We start from the raw sequence: 21,463 nt of genomic DNA, 5'->3' as shown, positions 1-21,463 counted from the left end.
TGTATTATAGCTTTGACCTCCGGCTGTCACTGAGTAAATTGTGTCAACCGACAGACTCGATGTTTTGACTCTTATTTTCTATACATTGCGTCCAGCTTGACCTCTCTGCCCCCATGAGGAGAATAATGGATGCTGGCGAACCACGAGCATGCTGCATGGCTTCAGAGTCACATCCTCTTCATGGCCGTGCCGGCTGCGGGTCGCCGGCCTCTCAAAGTGCGAGCTGTGATGCTTCTGCACGACTTCTAGCCCACAAGCTTCTGGTGCAACCATTTGAATCCATAATGCGAAACAACGGGTAGATATCATCTCCAGTGATTAGAATAGCTCACCCTTTGGGGGCGAGAAGCAACTAAATCCAAGAGTGACACTTTGATGAAATAGCAGGTTTATGCCTCTTTGGGCAAAACATACAGTTTGCTCCTTTCGCCGAATTTATGCAGACATTTAACCTTTTAGGAGAGATACTATGAAGATCTACCTACCTCATTTCCTCCCATTTCCTTCCAACTAGACAATAAACAGCCACATAGTCAAACAAGCCTTTTTGTGCTTTGCCCCTTTCTGTCGATTAAATGTTGCTTTTAAATTGGAAACATGAACAAATGAATGAATATATGAATGCAGATGGTGAAATGGTAAATGGATTTCACTTATGTAGCACTTCTCCACCTCTTGAGCAACCTGCACACGCACACCCACCCAGGACCTAAATCGACTGGAGAGAACGGACAGAATCAAAAAAGGAGGACAGCTGCATGTCCATAGCGCTGAATGTCTCCCGATAGGAGCGTTTCAGAAGCGAGCAGACGACAGGGGGAAATGTGACGGATGTCTCCATCACACACACGAGGTTATTTGGAAAACAACGTCTCCCTCAAGGTTTCCCACCGAGGCGCAGCAGTCTGTTAACTTAGAAGTGAAATTCAATATCCATTCACTTTATCCATCCTCGGGTCGTGCAGAGCTTCAGGATTTTCTCTGATCAATGTAACTTCAGGGATTAACTCTGGGTTTTCCGTCCAGAGATGCTGGTTCACTTCCTACCTGGTAAATCACCATGGTAAATTACTCGGAATGTCTAACCTGCTCCGGAGCAGGTTATGTTCTGGATAAGAGATCAACAAGCACAAAAGCTCCACTTCCTGACCATTTTTTTTTGAAAATCTTGATCGCTGCATGGATTGAGAGCGGAGAGGAGCACTGAAGAGAGAGAGTTTTTAGAGAAAGATGCAATCCTTTGACATAATAAAATATATTCTCATCACTGAGGATTTGAAGGATGTTTTTGTTCTTGACTTGTTCCAAGTCTCTTTATCTCCACGAGGCTTCGTCTGAAATAATGAGGTTAATAATAATGCTCACACCTGGCCAAACTGCAGAAACCTAAATCTATGGAGCGCACAACCAGTCATGCCGTCACAGTGAGGAATTTATATTTACACATGCGCTCACACAGGGGGCGGAGCCTCAAAACAACACCATGAAAAATATAAAAATAATAGAAGAGCATTGAGGAAGTTCTGACCGACATGTTTCTGCTGTAATAACGTGAAATTGAGTGATAGCGGACCTCTCTGTTCATATTGTCCGATGAATTGATATCGCTTAACCTCAGGAACTTACGCATTAACAATCAGGGATGTTCTGCCAGCATTCCTTCTTGGCTGTGGCTGTGGCAGCAGTGTTGCTTTTAGCCTGGATGAAGCGTTTGGATTCTTCATATTTTCTATAATTGCTGAGCTGCAGGGTTTCTCTGTGGTGTTTATGATTGGTCAGATGTAGTAACGCTCATCAGGATCTAGAATGTCTGGGTAAGTCAACCAGGTAACAGAGAGAGATCCTGCTGTGTTTAGCTCAGGTCATAGTTTAGGCCCCTGAAGCCAATCCCAGCTCACTACAGACTGAACAAACTGTTTCCTCTGTGATGGACAATAAACACACACATTCATGTTTTTGATCTGTGGGAGAAACCAGAGTACCTGGAGAGAACATGCACATGAGGACGTGTAAACAATAAACCCATAACCACCTACGACTGAATCGAACCGCAACAGGTTTCTGTACACTATTGCTGAAAGTTCACTGCTGGGAAATTAATTGTTTCCAGAGTAACCCAGCTTCTTATATCCTGTGACTATAAAAATGTTTCACATAGAACATAATATCCTCTAGGTTCAACTCAACAACACGATTCGTGTTCAGTCCTTCTGTGAGATGCATGTGTAGCGTGTTCATCTGCAGACATAACCATTGTCATTGCATGATTTATTTTGTTTTCACCATTTCTAACCCATAACCTCATTGTATATGTCTCATAAGAGTCATAACTATTCTTCCTTCCTTCCTTTCACTGTAGAAGTTTCTGATACCTTTCACTTCCTGTGTTTTGTTGAGTTTTATCTTTGTGCATCATTTCATGTCGACATGCCACATCTTTTATGTCGCCTTCTTTTGTGGCATTTTTCAGTGTCTATCAGTGGATAATTCTTTTTTTTATCCTCCGGGTCGGGGAGCCGTGATGCTGCAGCAGGGAAAACATTTTAAGAGGTTTCCTTGCAATGCTCCTAACTTCATTCTTCAAAGGCTCCGTCTTCATCTCTCAACAATCCCCTCACGAATGAAGACATGAAAGTTGGGGCTTTGCAGTCTGACCTGTGTGATTCCTCACCGACGCTACAAGCGAAGCAGCAACGCCGCTCGGTGCAGTTCTCAAGGCCTCAGCGGACGTCAAAGGAGGAAATATTGTCCCGGCTGATCTCAGTGGCAAAGATTTTGCTTCCTAAGTCTCCTGCAGGGGACATGAAAGCCCGAGTGCGTGACAAGGTGGTTCAGACAATAAAGAGGAAAAAGAAATCATGTTTTCAAAGCTCATTTTGTAGTTCGACACTGAGTTTAGACAGTTTATTAAAACCCCTGTGAGGGGAGAGAAGAGTTTAACAATGAGCCACATTTACTAAGATGTGTGCAAAATTGCATGCAAACTGATTGCTATTTGGCTTTTTGTGCATTTTATTGGAGATTTATTGAGATTAACTCTCTGGGTGACGTTCAACCAACAGCTGTGGTCAAATCAGGTTTTGTGAGCATGAGACCGTTTACGGAGGTTTACTGGAGGTTTTGCTTCTGTTTCCTTTGATTGCTTTCGCATTCAAGTGCTTGGAAGTGTGGAATTGGACGTGTTGATTGAGGACATTAAATATACACAATATTGCCAAACGTATTTGCTCTCCTGACTAATATCCCATTCTTAAACCAGAGGATTTAATATGATGTCGGTCCACCTTAGAAAGGTTTTAGTGTGTTTCTGGGGATTTTGGACCATCCTTCAGAGCATGTATGAGGTGAGAAACTGATGTGGGATGAGAAGATCTTTCCTCCTCGTGGTTAATTGTGGAATATTTAGTTTGGGGGAAATTTCACTGCTTGACTCACATGACATGTGGCATCATATCGCTGCACCACGCTGGAATCCACTGAGCTCCTGAGAGCGACACGTTCTTTCACTAATGTTTGTAGAAATAGTCTGCATTCCGAGGTTCTCGCTTTTACACGCCTGTGGCCACGGAAGTGATCGGAACACCTGAATTCAAGTATTTGGCTTGCTGAGCAAAAACTGTGTATTGGGGCAGAAAAATTTGAATTTTGAAGAAAAAACAAAAGATGGAATATATGACATGATCTGACACAAACTGAGGTACAACAGAGAAATACATCAGAACATGTCTCAAAAAAATGTCTGTTAATAAATGTTGAGGGGAGCCACGTATGTGTGTGTGTGTGTGTGTGTGTGTGTGTGTGTGTGTGTGTGTGTGTGTGTGTGTGTGTGTGTGTGTGTGTGTGTGTGTGTGTGTGTGTGTGTGTGTGTGTGTGTGTGTGTAATATGTTTCTGATTTGCCTTCATCACCTTTTAAAATGAAGAAAGGTCCAAAATATATTTTTGATTCTCCTATTTGATTTTTGATTCATCTTCCCTTTATCAAGTCTCCCTGAGATTAACTTCTATGAGCCACAAGCTGGGAACTGATTTCAGGTTACTTGGCTGTGAAGCACTAGACCAGGAGTGTCCAACTAATTTATGTTCAGGCGCCACATGCGACCTTATTTCATCTTGAGTGGGCCGGACCGGTAAAATACTGTCATTTAAAAAAATTTCTTTGATGTGGCGCAGTGTGTATGTGAGGAAATGTTTTAGTTTTAATGAATTCTTCTTGTGCAAATTACAGTGAAATGTCCAAAAACCTTCTCCTATAACTGTTGCACTATGTGTGTGTTTACAAGCTCCCCCTGATAGCACGTCTTTGAGGCTGGTCTGATAGCAACGCGTCAGCCAGCTTTCATTGCAGCGTCACCGATATCTCAGCTCCAGTCTCAGTGTTGTGTCTGCCCCTCTAAGGAAATTTGTTTAAAAAAAAAAAATCTGTGTATTCTTTGAAAATTATAATTTTTTTCTTGGTGGTTTAGACTCTCAAATTAAAGAAAAAAAAAACATTACACCCCCCACTCCCCCTTGGAATGAACATAATTCTATAATATGTTTGTTTACAATATATATATATATCAGACAAACAAGAAAATCCACTCTGGCACATTAAGATAAATAAAGATAAGGATATATTTCTCTACTAAAGAGTCACCTTAAGGACTCCTCAAAATGTATTCATTATTTGAGTCCACTTGTGATTTCAAAGAACATCAATTGGTGTATTTTGTACTCAAGTTTGTTGAAATTAAAGCATCAAAAAACTAAATTTTTCATAAAAGACAAGAACTCAATCTTTATAAAAAATAGTTTTTATCAACAATCACAAAAATAAAACATTTCCAAAATTATAGCACCATTAAACGCTTGTTAAATTCATTCTTTAACATCTGTCAAATCATTTCCACTACTTTGAGGAAATCGAATAAGAAAACCACTTTGATAAAGACAGACATATTTTCCCACAGTAAACATCTTATTAATGCTACGGCATATCAACAGTAATGTTCAGCCTGAACACGTATACACTTAATTTCAACCTAATTCTCTGTATATATAATTTCTGTGTGACAGCTTGACAATTGAACACAAACAGTGAGTCCACAAACATGAGGACAAGTTCCTTATCTGAATTTCCTTCAGTGTTGAAGAGACACAACATCAAACCCTGTTTGGCTTCATCGTAATGTTTTGGCAGATCAAATAGCAGGACTGCTTTCATTTCAGGTCATCGATGGGGTTTCCAGTGGAAATAATAAAAAAATAAATAAAAAAATAAAAGGAGTCACTGCTTTGTGTCTGCCTGAATGCAAACAAGCCAGCGAACTAGTGAGCTCGCACACACATTTCCGGAGGAGACAGCCTTTGTATTCTTTGGTAAGAAATGAATATTTAAATATGTTTGCTTGTTGTGGTGAAATAAAAGTGAACTGGTGAAAGACGTGTGAACTGGTGAGATAAATGTGAACTGGTGAAACACGTGTGCACTGGTGAAATAAATGTGAACCGGTGAAATAAATATGAACTGGTGAAATATGTGAACTGGTGAAATAAATGTGAACTGGTGAAAGACGTGTGAACTGGTGAGATAAATGTGAACTGGTGAAAAACGTGTGCACTGGTGAAATAAATGTGAACTGGTGAAATAAATATGAACTGGTGAAATATGTGAACTGGTGAAATAAATGTGCACTGGTGAAACATGTGAACTGGTGAAATAAATGTGCACTGGTGAAATAAATGTGAACTGGTGAAATAAATGTGAACTGGTGAAACACGTGTGAACTGGTGAAATAAATGTGAACTGGTGAAATAAATATGAACTGGTGAAACATGTGAACTGGTGAAATAAATGTGCACTGGTGAAATAAATGTGAACTGGTGAAACATGTGAACTAGTGAAATATATGTGAACTGGTGAAATAAATGTGCACTGGTGAAATAAATGTGAACTGGTGAAACATGTGAACTAGTGAAATATATGTGAACTGGTGAAATAAATGTGTGAACTGGTGAAATAACGGTGAACTGGTGAAATAAATGTGAACTGGTGAAACACGTGTGAACTGGTGAAATAAATGTGAACTGGTGAAAGACGTGTGAACTGGTGAAATAAATGTGAACTGGTAAAAGACGTGTGCACTGGTGAAATAAATGTGAACTGGTGAAATAAATATGAACTGGTGAAATATGTGAACTGGTGAAATAAATGTGCACTGGTGAAACATGTGAACTGGTGAAATAAATGTGAACTGGTGAAACACGTGTGAACTGGTGACATAAATGTGAACTGGTGAAACACGTGTGAACTGGTGAAATAAATGTGAACTGGTGAAACACGTGTGAACTGGTGAAATAAATGTGAACTGGTGAAACACGTGTGAACTGGTGACATAAATGTGAACTGGTGAAACATGTGAACTGGTGAAATAAATGTGAACTCGTGAAATAAATGTGTGAACTGGTGAAATAAATTAGAACTGGTGAAACACGTGAACTGGTGAAATAAATGTGAGCTGGTGAAATAAATGTGAACTGGTGAAATAAATGTTAACTGGTGGAAGTTAAAATCACAAGGAGAGACTGTCAGTGAGCTGACCTCACACTATAGAAACTTTGTAGTTGTGGAGGTATGTAAACAAAAACTGTCTGTAAAATTAAAGAACTTCAGTGTGGAATTGTTGACAGTTTATTTGTTTTATTGCTATTTTAGCTCTTTCAACTTCACTTTCACATATTTTCTTGACCTATTCATCATGCAGGCATGAGCAGCAGTGTTAACAATGAAAGCACACATACCGCTGCACTGTTACTCACTCTGATGTTTTTATTATGTGAGTATTGTTCCCGCACTTCTCGCTGCTTTGAAAGCAGTTCTGGAAGAAAGAACAGTCCAAAATTCCTCTTGAACAAAGTGCAGCTCTGACCACTTTCTACTTTTTTGCCTTCACCTGAACATTTTGTCTGTTCATGAATTATTAATACAGTATTTCTATTCTATTCTATTACAGTAACCTCCAGTTTTGTTTCTGTTTCGTTTTATTCTGCCTTATTTCATTTTTATCAGTGCATTTACTATCTCCTAATTGATTTTCATGTCAGTTTTGACAATTTAATTGTTATTTAGTATTTGTTTATTTTACTATTTAGCTTTAAGGATATTTTCTAGGATGCTTCACTCAATCCTCCCTATTGTATGTTATTTTGAAAGCATTTGGGAGAAGTTAACTATCGACATGAAGAAACCAAAACAAACTGTTCATTTCAAGATTTATCGATATCCTGTCTTCTGTTTGTTTTTGTGGTTATTTGTTTTTGCTCACTTTAATCTGACCTAAATGTCTAATTTACAATTTATAACTATAAATTGGCTGTTTTTCTTTTTTTTGTTGTTGTTGTTGTTGCTTGTTATCCAATGGTTGTGTATATGTCATGTGATGGGGACTGTTATAAAGGGGTAATACAGTTTTCATTGTTCAACGATAAAATACAGTACATTTTCTATAAAAAGACCTTGATAGAACATTATATACACGAATTTGTGTGCGCCAAAGTTGATCATGTGACTGACATGCACATCAGATCTCCTTTCGTGATAAATTCATGTCGGGAACAAGAGGATTGAGAAGGTTGTGTTCTTTGAGATGTTGACTTTGGCTCTCGCTGGGTGTTAAATGTCGTGAAAAGAAAAGAGATGGAGCCGTTTTGATACACTGGCCTCAGTAGTGGGAAATGTCATGATGAACAACTCATTATAGTAATGTTTTCCTCTCTTGCGTCTCTAATCTCCACAGTGACACGAGAGCATGAGTTGAAGGCACAGTCAGATAAACTGTAGCGGAGTCTCCAACTGTTGCGTCTTGGCAGGAAAAAGCGCAGCCTCACGCAGAGACGGTTTTTTTTTTTTTTTTTTTTTTTTGTTCCACAAAGGACATAAATGTTCTCCAGAAAGTGAAAGCCTGTGGTGGTGTCTCTGCTGGTGCGTCGGGTTTCCAAGATGAGGCATAAACGAAGGATGCGAAAGAGGTTTGACCCGCTGAATGGCCGTGCGTCATCAGCGCAGCGCCAATAGCGAGCGCCGCCTCCTGTCGAGCCAACTATAAACTCTCCTCTCCTCCGATCCTCCACACATTCAACCTGCATCTACTCCAAGTGCAAACCAATCCCCACCCCTGTAGTTTTAACACGAAAACATGTCCATGGTCTGACACGCACAGGCAGGATGGATTTAAACACCACGCTTACCGGCCGCGACCTGGCCGGCTTCAGCGCGCTGGCGCAGAGACTTTTTGGGAATAACTCGCTGCTGCCGTTTGGTAACAGAACCCCAAGCTCCATAACGGACGAGGAAGACTTGGACATCAACACGGATATTTACTCCAGGGTGATAGTCACTGTCATATACGTGGCTCTGTTTGCGGTGGGCTCCCTGGGGAACTCCGTCACCCTCTACACGCTGCTGACCAAGAAGACGCTGCAGAACCTGCAGAGCACCGTCCACTACCACCTGGCCAGCCTCGCCGTATCCGACCTGCTCATCCTCGTCCTCTCAATGCCCATAGAGCTCTACAACTTCATCTGGTTCCACCACCCCTGGGTGTTCGGGGACGCAGTGTGTCGGGGCTACTACTTCCTCCGGGACAGCTGTTCTTACGCCACAGCGCTCAACATCGCCAGCCTGAGCGTGGAGCGCTACATGGCCATCTGCCACCCGTTCAAAGCCAAGAGCATCATGTCCCGCAGCCGCACCAAGAAGCTCATCAGCGCCATGTGGCTCGCATCCTTTGCGCTCGCCACGCCGATGCTCTTCGTCATGGGCCAGGAGATACGTCGGGAAGAGTACATCTGCACGACCATCGTGTCCGATGTCACCGTGAAGACCGTGCTGCAGGTGAGTCCTCCGAACTCTTAATGCCGGTTTCTTTGGAGCCATTACGCGCGTGTCCCCGTCCCTGCTCTTTACGCACAGAGGCAGACAGTCATAAAAGACGAGCATACGACTGTGGAGTGGCACTTGAGGTTGTTCTGTAACTTTTTACACTAAACATGTGCCAAAGCGCACGACAAACTGCGTTTTTACGCATGGCCGTGTCCTCAGGACTCTTCGTCTGTGCGCAACGCAACTCAACCTTTTCCAGCCCCGTAATGGGTTTGTTTTAATTATCTATCCAGATTTTAATTTAGTATTTGAAGATTAAACTCGCCACTGGGCTGTTGCACTAATTATTTTCCCTCCTGCCAGGAAATGAGCCTCACATCCTCACCAGCAGCAGCAGTCCGAGGCTTGTTTGGGTTGAATTAATCGAAAGGATTAACTGAGGATGATCACATCCTTGGCCTTTTTCGTGTATTTAGAAGGAAATGAGGAATGAGTTGCATTTTTCCTTGAATTCCGGACTAAAAAGGTTTAGAAAGTGTTGCGTAAAGAACGCGGACACGGGAGCGTGCAAAGCGCCACAGGTGTTGTTTTCTGTTGGCTCGTTTCCTGCGCATTATCTGTGTTTGTGTGCAGAGTTGGAATAATTCTCCAATTAGCTGTTTCAGTCCTTCTGGCAAATTGGCACCCATGTGTATTTTATCTTCCTGCAGAAAATAATCAGTATGTATTATTATTCACAATATTATCATGTCGTGTTTGTTCTGAATTGGGTAACTTCAAACATTTCTCTTGCAAAATACTCCAGATTTTGTCATTATAACTATCCACATAAAATTGATGTGTGTTTCTCTCCTTTTCGCTTGTCGGTAATTTAATATTCCAGTGAAGAACTTCAAGGGGACTGCTTTCAAAAACCAACAGAGACAGATGTGAAGAACTCGGACTAAACAGTGTGAGTTAGGGTAAAAACCTTCATTAACAGTTGTGCATTGGCTCGATTAGATTATATTCCTATTACAGTCTTTCAATGGTTTAGAAGCCATTTGAGCACGTGGTTACTGCAGTTGCATTAAAAGTAAAGTGGAAATGATAAAAAAAATAAAAAATAAAAATCATATTTATGAAAGCAAGGGCATGAACACTGCATTTTGGAATCCTTTAATACAAATTGAATTACTTTCACCTTGAAAAGTACTCTGAATGGTTAGTGGGTGGAAGCAACTTCAGAGTCGCCTACATTAGCTTCACATGAGACCTGACAAAACAGCCAATTAATTTATATTTTGAAAAAAAGGACATAAGCATTTTCACATGATATACACAAACTGTAGTCACAAGTTTATAGATTCCCTCCAGTCACAGATTCCTACAAAGCTTTATAAAATGGCCTCTTAGAGCAGGTTAAACCTCTGGATTATTGTTTGGATGGTTGTGCCAGCTGTTTAATTTACACATATTAGACATGGAGCTGAAAAGGTCTCTTATGTTGGACAAACAGAAGTATGGTCTTTGCATGGAGGAGGCGATAAGTTCTGATGATTTAGAGAGAATGTGATAATCCGGTCTCATTGTTTGTCGAACACAGCTTCACACAGGTTGTTCAAGAGCTGCTTAGGTGACGTCAGTTCAAAAACAGCCATCATCTGGCAGAGCAGCAGCCATTTCAATGCTTTTGATAGGCTCTTTGTGTTTGGGACAGTGGTACAGGGTGAGTGGATCCAGAGCAATGGAACCAGGATATCTGAGCTCCAAAGCACAGAGATTACCACTTTGTATCGTTTCAAATATAGACTCTCCTGAACCTGCAGTTCTTTAGATTCTAAATTCATTTTATTTCATGCGTTGTCTGTTGTCTGATTTGCTAGTGTATATTAGTAATAACCACTGAGGAGCCATAGATCATTTAGTTACAGGCAAAAAAACTAGAATTCATCAGAAATCCCAAGTCATTCTGTTTGTTCTCAGTACATATACCAGAGTTATAGGGTTTCCTTTATTTTCCTTTAAAATAATGGCAATCGTTGAGGTCCAATCCAGAAATTACTGTCAAAATACATTTTCCACTGTTATTGGATTTACTGGCTGTGAGCTGTAATTCTAGACGAGTAGGAAAGCAAATGTTCTGCCATTAATGCAGGGGTTTTAAAGACATGTAATGCATGAATGAAAGAGACAGACGTGTTTAAACTTGAGTGGGAACTCGACCCAAGACAAGACAATGAGAAGGAGGGCCGAGGAGCAATGAATATTCATCGTGGAATGGTGGAGAGATAAAGCTGTGGATGAAAGGAAGGTTGAGCAAAGACGTTGAAAGAGCTGAGAGCGCCGAGCTTTGGGCTGCAGTGACATGAATCTGGCAATAAGCGTGGCAACGACTGGAGGCTGCTGAGGCGAGCTGCGGAGGTGTGGCAAACAAACCAAGAAGTTACTCCAACTTTCCACAAAATCTGTTTCAGAGTATTTGAGAAAACTGACCAAAACTTCACATGTGACCCGCAGAGTCGTGTCCCTCCAGAGGACTGATGAGCTGACTGTGTCGCTTGTTTTGATGCTGCGATGGACCGGTGACCGATGCAGAGTTTGCCCCATGTTATTGGTATAGCTCAGGGGTGTCAAACATAAGGCCCCGCGGGTAAGGATGGGAATCATAAAGTGGGTGAGAGCCGGTCCTCAGCGTTTCAGTTCCTTGGAATCATCTGCAAACGATTCCCTTATCGATTCCAGCATGCAGCGTCTGTGGCGACGTCACTCACCAGTGCGGCCAGCAGGAAACCTGGTGCCCAAGCGGCACAAATGCTCAAAAGTCTGGTTACATGTCAGACGAAAGAATGACGACATGGCAGCTTGCAGTACTTGATATTTCATCAAAGGGAGGAAATACAACCAATATGTAGAAAAATTTCCACACAGCAGCGATAACCTTGAATAAATGTCGGGTTTTCGATCGGCTGCGGAGCAGCAGCAGCAGCAGCATTGTCACCACATATTCTGCTGCACTGTAAGACTTTTCAAGCTAGTTTATCTTGCAAATGTAAGTTCTCCTGCAGCCTGAAAAATGTAGATTAAGTCAACTTAAAGACTTTACTTGTTGCAACCCAAATAATAGTTCCAAGTACCGGTAGTTGATTTGACTTAAATGCACTAGTTGTCTTAACATTAGAGGCTAAGTTCTAATTGTTTACAACTTTTGAGACCGACTTGTTTCAACTAAATATTTCAAGTTAAATCATTGAATTATTCTAAATAATGTTTCATACTTAGTCAAACTAACACATATTTGCATGTGGTTTTAACTTACAATATCAAGTTGATATTAAGATAAAATTAATTTCCCACATTTACATAACTTGCTATTGTAAGCTAAGATGATTTATAGTTGTAATTATTAAAACATTTCAAAGCGACAGTTAAAAGCATGCTATGCTAATGTCCAGATAGAATTCTTACACCTTTTTCTTTCAAAAAGATATCTTTTAATTTTAACCAGCATTAACTGCAATTGCTGTAACATTGCATTACAATATTTCTCAAAATGTCAATCTAATCAGTCGTGTCCAGAACTGCAGACATCAGCACGGGTCAGACGCATAAAGAAACATCTGTATTTAGAGAACTTCTCTTTAACAGTGACTGAAGGCGAACATTAGACTATTAGCCTGGGTAAATCAAATGAACAGAACCATCATTAAAGTGGAAATGAAACAGTCAACCAAGTGCTATTCTAATCAATAATTATATAACAAACGTGAATCATATAAATTTATATTAAAAAAAAAAACAGAACAGAATAGAATCGTAGTTTCACTCAACTTAGTCCTCTGAGCCACTCATCCACAGAACTCGCTTTACAACAGATACCCAAGTAGTTTGTTTCTGAGCCCGTGAATTCTCGCTGAACGCTGCTCCGGCTAAATATTCAGGATGTCTCTCAAAAGAGTGCCTCATTTTACGAGGGTACTCCAAATTGAGGCAGTAGATGGTGGCCATCAACATGGCGGATCTGGAAGGATGATTGTCTCCTCAACTACCACAGCCACGTTGAAGGGTTGAGGAGGAAACGCATCATGCAGAACGCCTTCATATCCGATCAACAGTCCAGTCTGCATTCCCTTCATTAAAAGGTCGAGGGTCTCACCGTGGACCTCAGGATAACCATATGCACATATTCAATAACTTGCAACTTTAACAGTTAGAACAACACAACCTTTCCCAGGATTCATATTGTGTTGAACACAGAACAATGTGCAGTGTTTCCCTTTAATTAATGAGAAACAACACAAAATCCTTTAGGAAACACTTGATGTGGAATAAAAATACATGGTTCAGCCTAGTAATTTGACTATTTTTAAGATTTTCTGTAAAAACTGGTGAGGGTTTGATTATGAAAATTTGTTACATTGACATTTCTAAATTAATTAATAATATAATTATTATCAAATAGTTTTCAAAACCAGTAAAAATTATACTATTACGAAAATAAATCATCTCATTGAAGAATACCCATGGGGTGGGTGGATGCAGCGTTTCTTTCTTTTTTTCTTTTTTGGGTTGGATAGGGTTGGAGTAAAAAAAAAGAATACTTAAAAATAAATGTCACGGTACTCAATTTAGACTTTTCTAGTTGTTTGTAAAAATTAAATGACATACCTGGCATGTATTATAAGGAGAATACAAATTAAATAAATATATGAACTTACACAAAAGTCCCGAAGCTGCAGATGGGCAGAAAATGTCCCCTTGCCGTTGCTTCTCACTCTCGATGAATCGCTCCGCCCTTGTTGAAACTGTTGTGAGGTGCACCATCTCCCTCCGTCAGTGAAACTAGTCCCCTGCCGTTTGTGTTTATTGTTTGTTGGCAAAACAAATTAATGTTATAGTTTCACAGTGTAACTGTCATATTAGAGCTACTTCTTGAAGTGTTCATGGTTAAAATATTTAAATATTAAAAAAATATAAAAAATAAGATTTAAAAATTTAACCACCTCCCGGCGTTTTCTTTTTTTTTTGTTTTTTTTTTCAACTAAGAATTTAAGTGACGAAGTTCATTAAACTTCTGCAGATCTGGCAAACATCAAGACAACTCATTCTTTTCAATTTCACATTTAAAAACTCACAAAGATGAGTTCAAATGCCAAAACTTGTGAGAGCTCTTTGAGTTAAAGAATAAACTAATCAACATAACAAAATGGGGCTGTGATGTTTTACAGTGTGGTAATACTGCCGCCAGTGTTGGGAAAGTTCAGTTTCTACATGAACTAGTTCAAAGTTCAGTTCACAAATTTTAAAATGAACTAGTTCAGTTCATTGTTCTAAATTCATAGTTCCAAAAATGAACTCGTTCATAATTCTTTTTTCTCAGTATGTTGCTGCGAGCTTTGGAGTTACGTGATGCACCTGAACGCATCACCCTCCTATCAGAAGCATGAAGCTCGTTAACCCTTAAAAAGCCAAGTTGCCCACCGCAGAGTTCAAAGCATGTAAAAAAAAAAAAAAAAGTAGCGGCTTGTCGTCTGGAAAGTAAGGTAACCATACGAAGATGAAGTATTAATCGTGGAGGCAGAGTCTGAGGTAGTGCTGCTGTCTTCCACTTGTTTTTATCGTGATGCTTCGCATTTTGATGACGTATGCGGCGGTGCGACTCTGGTGGCTGCTGTTGCCAGATTGGCTGTTTTCCTCCTCCATGTTAAGGCCCGTTTACAGTGTGCCTTACCCGGGTTTACACTGGAAGGTTCAGAAATCTGCCAACTCTCTAAAACAACATTAAACTGTGAGAGCGCCGTTCACTAACACCAGAATGAACGCCGCTCACAGTCACGTCTTTGGTAAATGAACAATTATAGAGCCTGTCAAACTTATCAAACTCATTTTTAATAATCGTGCAATTAATTGATTTATTGATTATCCCGACAGGCCTAGTTCACGGCGTTGCACGTCAATCTGTCCTGTTGGGGGTTTATTGTGGTTTCATTCTGTTCTCCTCAGCGCTTCGATCAACACACTTCAATCACAGCTGCAGTTTAACCCTCTATTGGGCATATGAGGTAAAGAACAATGATCGCTTCATGATGAAAACAAAAGGTGACAATAGAAAGGTGTGCAATACAATGAGTCACGTTAAATTACCAAAGTGGTTCGATTGTGGCTCCCCTCATGGTGGTCAAAAGAGTTATGCCGAGCCAATACAATATATTTCTTGTATTTCTTGTGTCAAGGAGTAGCTGGTCAGAAGAATCAAGAGGAAAGGTTTTTCCTGGAGAACTTCCACCAAATTTATCCCTCCAATGTTCCAGAAATTACACCAGAGGCTGAACAAAGTCTTTAGGATCAAGTGCCATAAATATCTGAAATTGGCCTGCCACCCGCTACCTAAAATCTTTAGATCCTATTTTGATAATGGCACAATTAATTTAGCACATTTTATTTAGTGATCCACTCATGTTTATATCAGCTTCTGTTCCCTGAAGCAGCGTATACTGTATGTCTGCATGTCTCTGCAGCCTGTCTATCCCCGGATTAGACCCTGTTCATGTTTTCTGCCTGACTTTCCTTCAAACCACGACTGATGAAAGACATTGTGCGTACCCACACACCATACAAACAATTCAGATTTTTCTTGTTGGGATTTCACCGGACCACAGAAAAAGTTTGTACCTTTTACAATGATTTAAAAAACTGTATTTGTGACTCCCAACCATGCTGCTGCCAGACGTCACCCAGCAAGGGCTCCTGGGCATTACTGACCAACCCACCCTCCCACGCTCCCATTTAGGGATGGATGAGGTTATGATATTTACAAAGAATTTAACGAAAATGTTTTGAATGAGATTTTAGCACTGATAAACAATGTATGGGAAAGTGGAGAGGTGCCAGCCTCATGGAGGCATGCAGTGGTGGTGCCCATTTTGAAGCCAGGTCAGGAAGCTAAAAGCCCAGGGTCATACAGACCAACAGCTTTGACTGCAGTAATTTGTAAGATCATGGAAAGAATGGTGACTGATAGACTTGTGTATAAGCTGAAGAAAGAGGGAAAGTTTTAAAAAATCAAAAATGGGTTTAGGTTAGGGAGGGGAACAATGGATTCAGTTGTATTGTTCGAAGGCCCTGACCAAAACGGAGGCTGTTGTGGCAGTGTTTCTGGCCATCGAGAAGGCCTATGATATGTTGTGGAGGGAGGGCCTCATGCTAAAACTATACAATGGTGATGTAAGAGGCTGCATGTTTAATTGGAAAAAAAGCTTTTCTACATAACCGTAGAATCCAAGTGAGGGTAGGGTGTAAGTTGTCTGAGGTTATGGAAGTGAACAATGGGAGGCCCCAGGGAAGCGTTATAAGCCCCGTGCTTTTTAATATGATGATTCATGATGTATTTGAAAATATTGATGGAGATTCTGGACTTTCGCTGTTTGCAGATGATGGGACAATTTGGAAGAGGGGGGCGCAATATAAAGGTTATAATGAGGAAAATGCAAGGAGCCCTGGATAAAGTGGCAGAGTGGGCGGGGAGATGGGAGTTCAACATATCTGCTGAAAAAAAGCAAATACATGGTACTTGGAAATAAACGTAGCATAGGGACTGAAGGGTTTTAAGTGTATATAACAAATCTTTAGAAAAAGTTAAAAGTTAAAGATTTTTAAGTGTGCACTTTGATGAGAGGATGACTTGGAAGACTCATATTCAGAAAACCATGAACAAGTGTGATAAAATGATAAATGTTAAGCGGTGCCTTGCAGGGAGTATTTGGGGCACAGATAAAAGCACTCTGCTCATGAGCCATTGGGCAATGGTTCACTCTTCTCTTGACTATGGGTGTTTGGCGTATGGGAGTGCAGCAACGACTATCCTTTTAAAACTGGATGTGATGCAGGCTAAAGCCTTGAGGGTCTGTTGTGGAGCAGTCAGGAACGCCCCTATCCCGGCACTTCTGGTGGAATGTTGAGAGATGCCCCTGTGGCTGAGGCGAGAAAAGTTAGGCCTCCAGTATGCTGGAAGAATCCAGAGCCAGGAAGAGTGTAACCTGGTGAAATGTCTGCTTCAGGAAAGTTGGGAGACAGCTCAGGGTGTGCAGGGGAGAGGACCATTTATTATAAGAGTATGGGCAAAATCCCCTGAGTTCTGGGTCTTAGATATGGCTTCAAGGGTGGTGTGGCCCTCTGCCCCCCCCCCCCCGCGGGTGCTTCCAGAGGCTGAAATAGACTGGACTGCTGGAGACATTCTCAGGGAAAAGGGCAAGGAAACCTCTGTTGATGTGGTCGGTGAAGTAATCAGTGAGCACTGGGATGGACACTTACAGGATATCGTCTTCTAAATAATGTGTCTTTGTTCACAACAGAAGTTATAGCATTGGACTGTGCATTAGAATTGGTGGGCAAAATTGGTGCTCAGCGGGCGTTAATATGTTCGGACTCAGCAGCTGCTCTAATGGCCCTGCAGACAGGGAGGTCACGTGTTCGATCTGAGCTAATATTTGAGATCCGTTCTGCACTTAAGAGAGCCGAGTCAATAGGGTTGTCTGTGGCGTTTATGTGGGTCCCTGCTCGCGTTGGAATCTCAGGCAATGAGGTGGCAGATGCAACTGCAAAAAAGGCGCCGAATCATGACTCTATCAATGTAGGTATGTGAAGACCGCGGCTGATATTTTCTTCCCGAATCGTGATCCGCATTGTGGACAGGGACGTGCTGTGTCTTCCCTGGAAAATATGCATTCTGATTGGATAGCGTTGCGTAATTCCTCGGGATTCCCTCGAATTAAGTAGTCGGGAAACTCCTCGTCCTCCGCCATTTTGAATTTTTCACTTCCGTCAACATTCAGATCATCAACGGAACGTATTAAAAACTCTCTCGACTTCAACACATAAAAACAACTTCAATGGATTAAATGACGCTTTTGAAAGGTAAAACGACATATTTGTTATTATTTTGACTTTTTAATCCCAAAGTTTCATAACTTTTATGGTTCAGAAAAAAAGTTGACTGAGCACGAAGAGGAAGAGGAAGAGGAAGAGGAACAGGAACAGGGACAGGGACAGGATTTGATTTGTTATTGACCAATATAATAAAAATACATGACACACATTTACCATGTTATCAAAAAAAACATGAATATGGATAAAAAGTGACTAATACAATAAATATGGTGTGGTAGTAGGTAGTATGTAGTTTGCAGTAGTATGGTAGTAGGGTGTGGCAGCTCCAATCCTAATACTATCAAATTTATTTCAGACCAAGAACAAACTTAAAATCTATATTATTATCCCTTCAGATTGACGAGTATAAAGAGACACACCTTCCCTGAAAGTTTCATTGAGATATCTTGATTATTAAAGAAACTTCAAGTGTTTTTATGTAAAAAGTTTTTGGTCACAGATTTGTTTACTAATTACCTTTAAGAAAATTGCACTATTTCGTAAACTTCTTTTGCCAATAAATTCCTTATTTGTTTAGATATCTGAATGGTTTTGGTGTCATTTTCTTTGTTTTTTCCTACCAGTGGTACCAGTTGCATTCTTTTTGGTTAACTTTTAAATTTTTCTTCACATACCTAATCAATGGAACCACGTCTATCGGGTCCTCAGAGTACTAAAGCATTGGAGGAAAGAAGATGTCTCAAATCTGTCAGAGAGAGTGGGACACAGAGACGAGGGGGATACATAACTAGTCAATTCAACAAAGTGTTAAAGGTGGAGACTCCTGTTGGGGAAAGGGCAGATTTCAACAGGAAAGTTCAGTTTCTACATGAACTAGTTCAAAGTTCAGTTCACAAATTTTAAAATGAACTAGTTAAGTTCATAGTTCTAGTTTATAGTTCTTTTTCTTTTTTTTTTCCAATAATTTCTTCAAGTTATTACCCACAGAATACTAACATTTCTCCATTGCTGCACCCATTCAGTCCACACTAGTAGCAGCTGCAGCTTCCCACCCCGACAGTATATTCTCATTAACATGAGGAAAAACTTGCTGCTTGAATGGTCTTTTTGAATGAGGAATTATTAAATCAAACAAAAAAAAACAGACAGTAGTCCTTAAGGTGCAAAGGAAAATATACCAGGCAGGCTCTATAAACAAATTACAACTTAAAATAGTAAAACCCTCAAGGAATGTTTGAGTTACTCACACATACCTTGAAAGACCAGCCGGGTTCAATGTGCTGTCTCAGGTTTGATGTTGAAGTTGTTGATGTACGGAGCTGCTTCTTGAAACCCGGCGGGCAAAGTTTACACAAAAAGGTAAGAGTTTTCCAATTGGATCATCACTGACTTTTTCATAAAATTCTTTTAAGTACCAGGATTTCCAGACTATTGAGCGCACCAGAATATAAGCTGCACCCACCAAATTTAAAAAAGAAAAACAGAAAAAGAAATATAGAGTTACGTGATGCACCTGAACGCATCACCCGCGTATCAGCGGCATGAAGCTACTTAACCTTTAAAAAGCCGAGTTGTCTGTCGTAGGGTTCAAAGCATGTAAAAAAAATTAAAAAGTAGCGGCTTATCGTCTGGAAAGTACGGTAACCATACGAAGATGAAGTATTAATGGTGGAGGCAGAGTCTGAGGTAGTGCTGCTGTCTTCCGTTTGTTTTTGCCGCGATGCTTCACATGTTGATGGCGCATGCAGTGGTGCGACTCTGTGGTGGCTGCTGTTGCCAGATTGGCTGTTTTCCTCCTACATGTTAAAGCCCGTTTACGGTGAGCTTTAGCCGGGCTATCGACTGGAAGTCTCAGAAATCTGGCAACTCTCTTAAACAACGTTGAACTGTGAGAGCGCCGTTCACTAACGACAGAATGAGCGCCGCTCACAGTGAAGTTCATCAGGCAGAAATACAGTATGTTCAGTTCACGTTGGCCTAAAATATGAACGAGTTCATGAACGAGCGTTCACTGAACTCGTTCAGGCACAACACTGGCTGCCACTTTGATTTGATTTGATTTCCAACTGAGAGTCAATAAGAAAATCGATTAAGAACCAAATCGGAATTGTAAAAATTGTATTCCCATCCCTACCCGTGGGCCACAAGAGCCTCCAATCTGACCCCCAACCACCAAGCAAATGGTAAAAAATGTAAAGAAAAAAAATATAGAAATTTTTTACATGTTTATTAGGAGTATGGGACACAACAGAACACCTGAGCTGAGATATCGGGGATGCTGCCGTGAAACCGAACTACCTTGTTGCTGTCAGACTCCACAAGCCTGGTGCAGGAGATCGATGGATAACTCGCCAGTACATGTACACCGTGGCTGACTTTGCTTCAACACCTGACTGCATATTCTGAATGATTCTGTGGCTTTGTTGATATCTTGTTACGATATGAGGATAATAATAAAAAGAACGGGAGTAGGAAATCTCAGTGTCACGGAGGCGGTTTGTGGACTCGCAAAGTTCCTTAAAAAAACTGAATTTACTTCAGAATTGTCCAGGACCTCAAAATCCAAAAGAGAGTGCAGAGTCCAAAACCCCCCCAAAAATACTGAGCACACACAGATAACACTGGGGAACAGGGAAGGAGGAGAGAAGAAACAAAATGATGAAATGAATTGACCCCGACAAGATAGAGAAAAAGGCTTCAAAACACAAGGAAGGAAGGGAACAACAGGTGCAGCACATGAGTGAGGAGCAGGGGAAGATGACGGTAGGATCATTGGAAACATGAGGTGAGACACAGAGGCAGACTTGGGCCAGGTATACACTTACCCGGGTATTTGAAAAAACTGAGATATTTCTCTGCACATTTACACATAAACCAGCGACGACTAACCACAACTCATGATTCCTGAAAACTCAGACCACCGTGGAGATCTGGATAGACTCTGTCTCTGCTTGCATCTGAAGGGAGGTAGGTGGATATTTACATCACAATTCTTGACATCATGTTTTTTTCCAGCATTCAGATTGGCTATCATGGCTTCATGCTTCTCGCCACACTGCCCCCTACAGGTCTGGCATGCTCATAGCAGCTCTGAACCAGGTGTATCTGCGGGTCTGTGTCAATGAAGATTTTTATTTAAACGTAGAGAGGGAAATATCAGTTTTTTGAAAAAACCCGGGTATGTGTGAACGTGGCCTGGCAGAGGCTACGTTTACACTGCAGGTCTTGATGTTCAATTGCAATTTTTTGCTGGTATCTGATTTTTTTGCGTGATCATTCACATAACATTTTAAACGCGACCTCTATCAGACTGCCGTGTGAATGTGATCGAACCCGACGGGTTCGATTACTCAGAGCTCATGCGCAGAAGTTGACAAACAGAAATATGGATGGTAGGCAGGTCAGCACCAGGGTTGCCAGATGTGACTCAATGTTTCAAGCCCAAACAACGTAAAAAACGTCAATAAAAACCAGCCCAAAATCTCAGCCTGTGTAGAAATAATGTTAAAACCGTAAAACTATCATATATCTAATAAAGAACATACCATAAACACACAAATGCATGAAATATACAAAGTTAACAAGTAAGGCTCCTCAATTGGAGGATACCCCCCCATATCTGGCAACACAGGTCAGATCCATTTTCAAGTGGTTGTTAAATAAGAGCCGACAGAATCTAGACAACATGAGGAGGGAAAGACGGAGAATGAGGAAAATGAGAGCACAGCTTGTAACTT

General features: G+C 40.8%; 1 protein-coding gene across 1 annotated transcript in view; it reads left to right on the top strand.

Annotated features, from left to right (window-relative positions):
* The first annotated feature begins 8,116 nt into the window (after positions 1-8,116).
* ntsr1 (neurotensin receptor 1 (high affinity)) overlaps positions 8,117-21,463 on the top strand; it is a 79,127-nt gene continuing 65,780 nt past the window's right edge. Inside the window, exon 1 of the mRNA XM_080470241.1 lies at positions 8,117-8,873. Coding sequence (XP_080326367.1) covers positions 8,205-8,873 — 669 coding nt within the window. The 5' untranslated portion in view covers positions 8,117-8,204. The remainder of the gene's footprint in view (positions 8,874-21,463) is intronic.

The sequence above is a fragment of the Lipophrys pholis genome, assembly GCF_963383615.2.
Source record: "Lipophrys pholis genome assembly, chromosome: 8".
NCBI lineage: Eukaryota > Metazoa > Chordata > Actinopteri > Blenniiformes > Blenniidae > Lipophrys > Lipophrys pholis.
The sequence above is the reverse complement of the archived record's forward strand: the minus strand, read 5'-3'. Positions and strand labels throughout refer to the sequence as shown.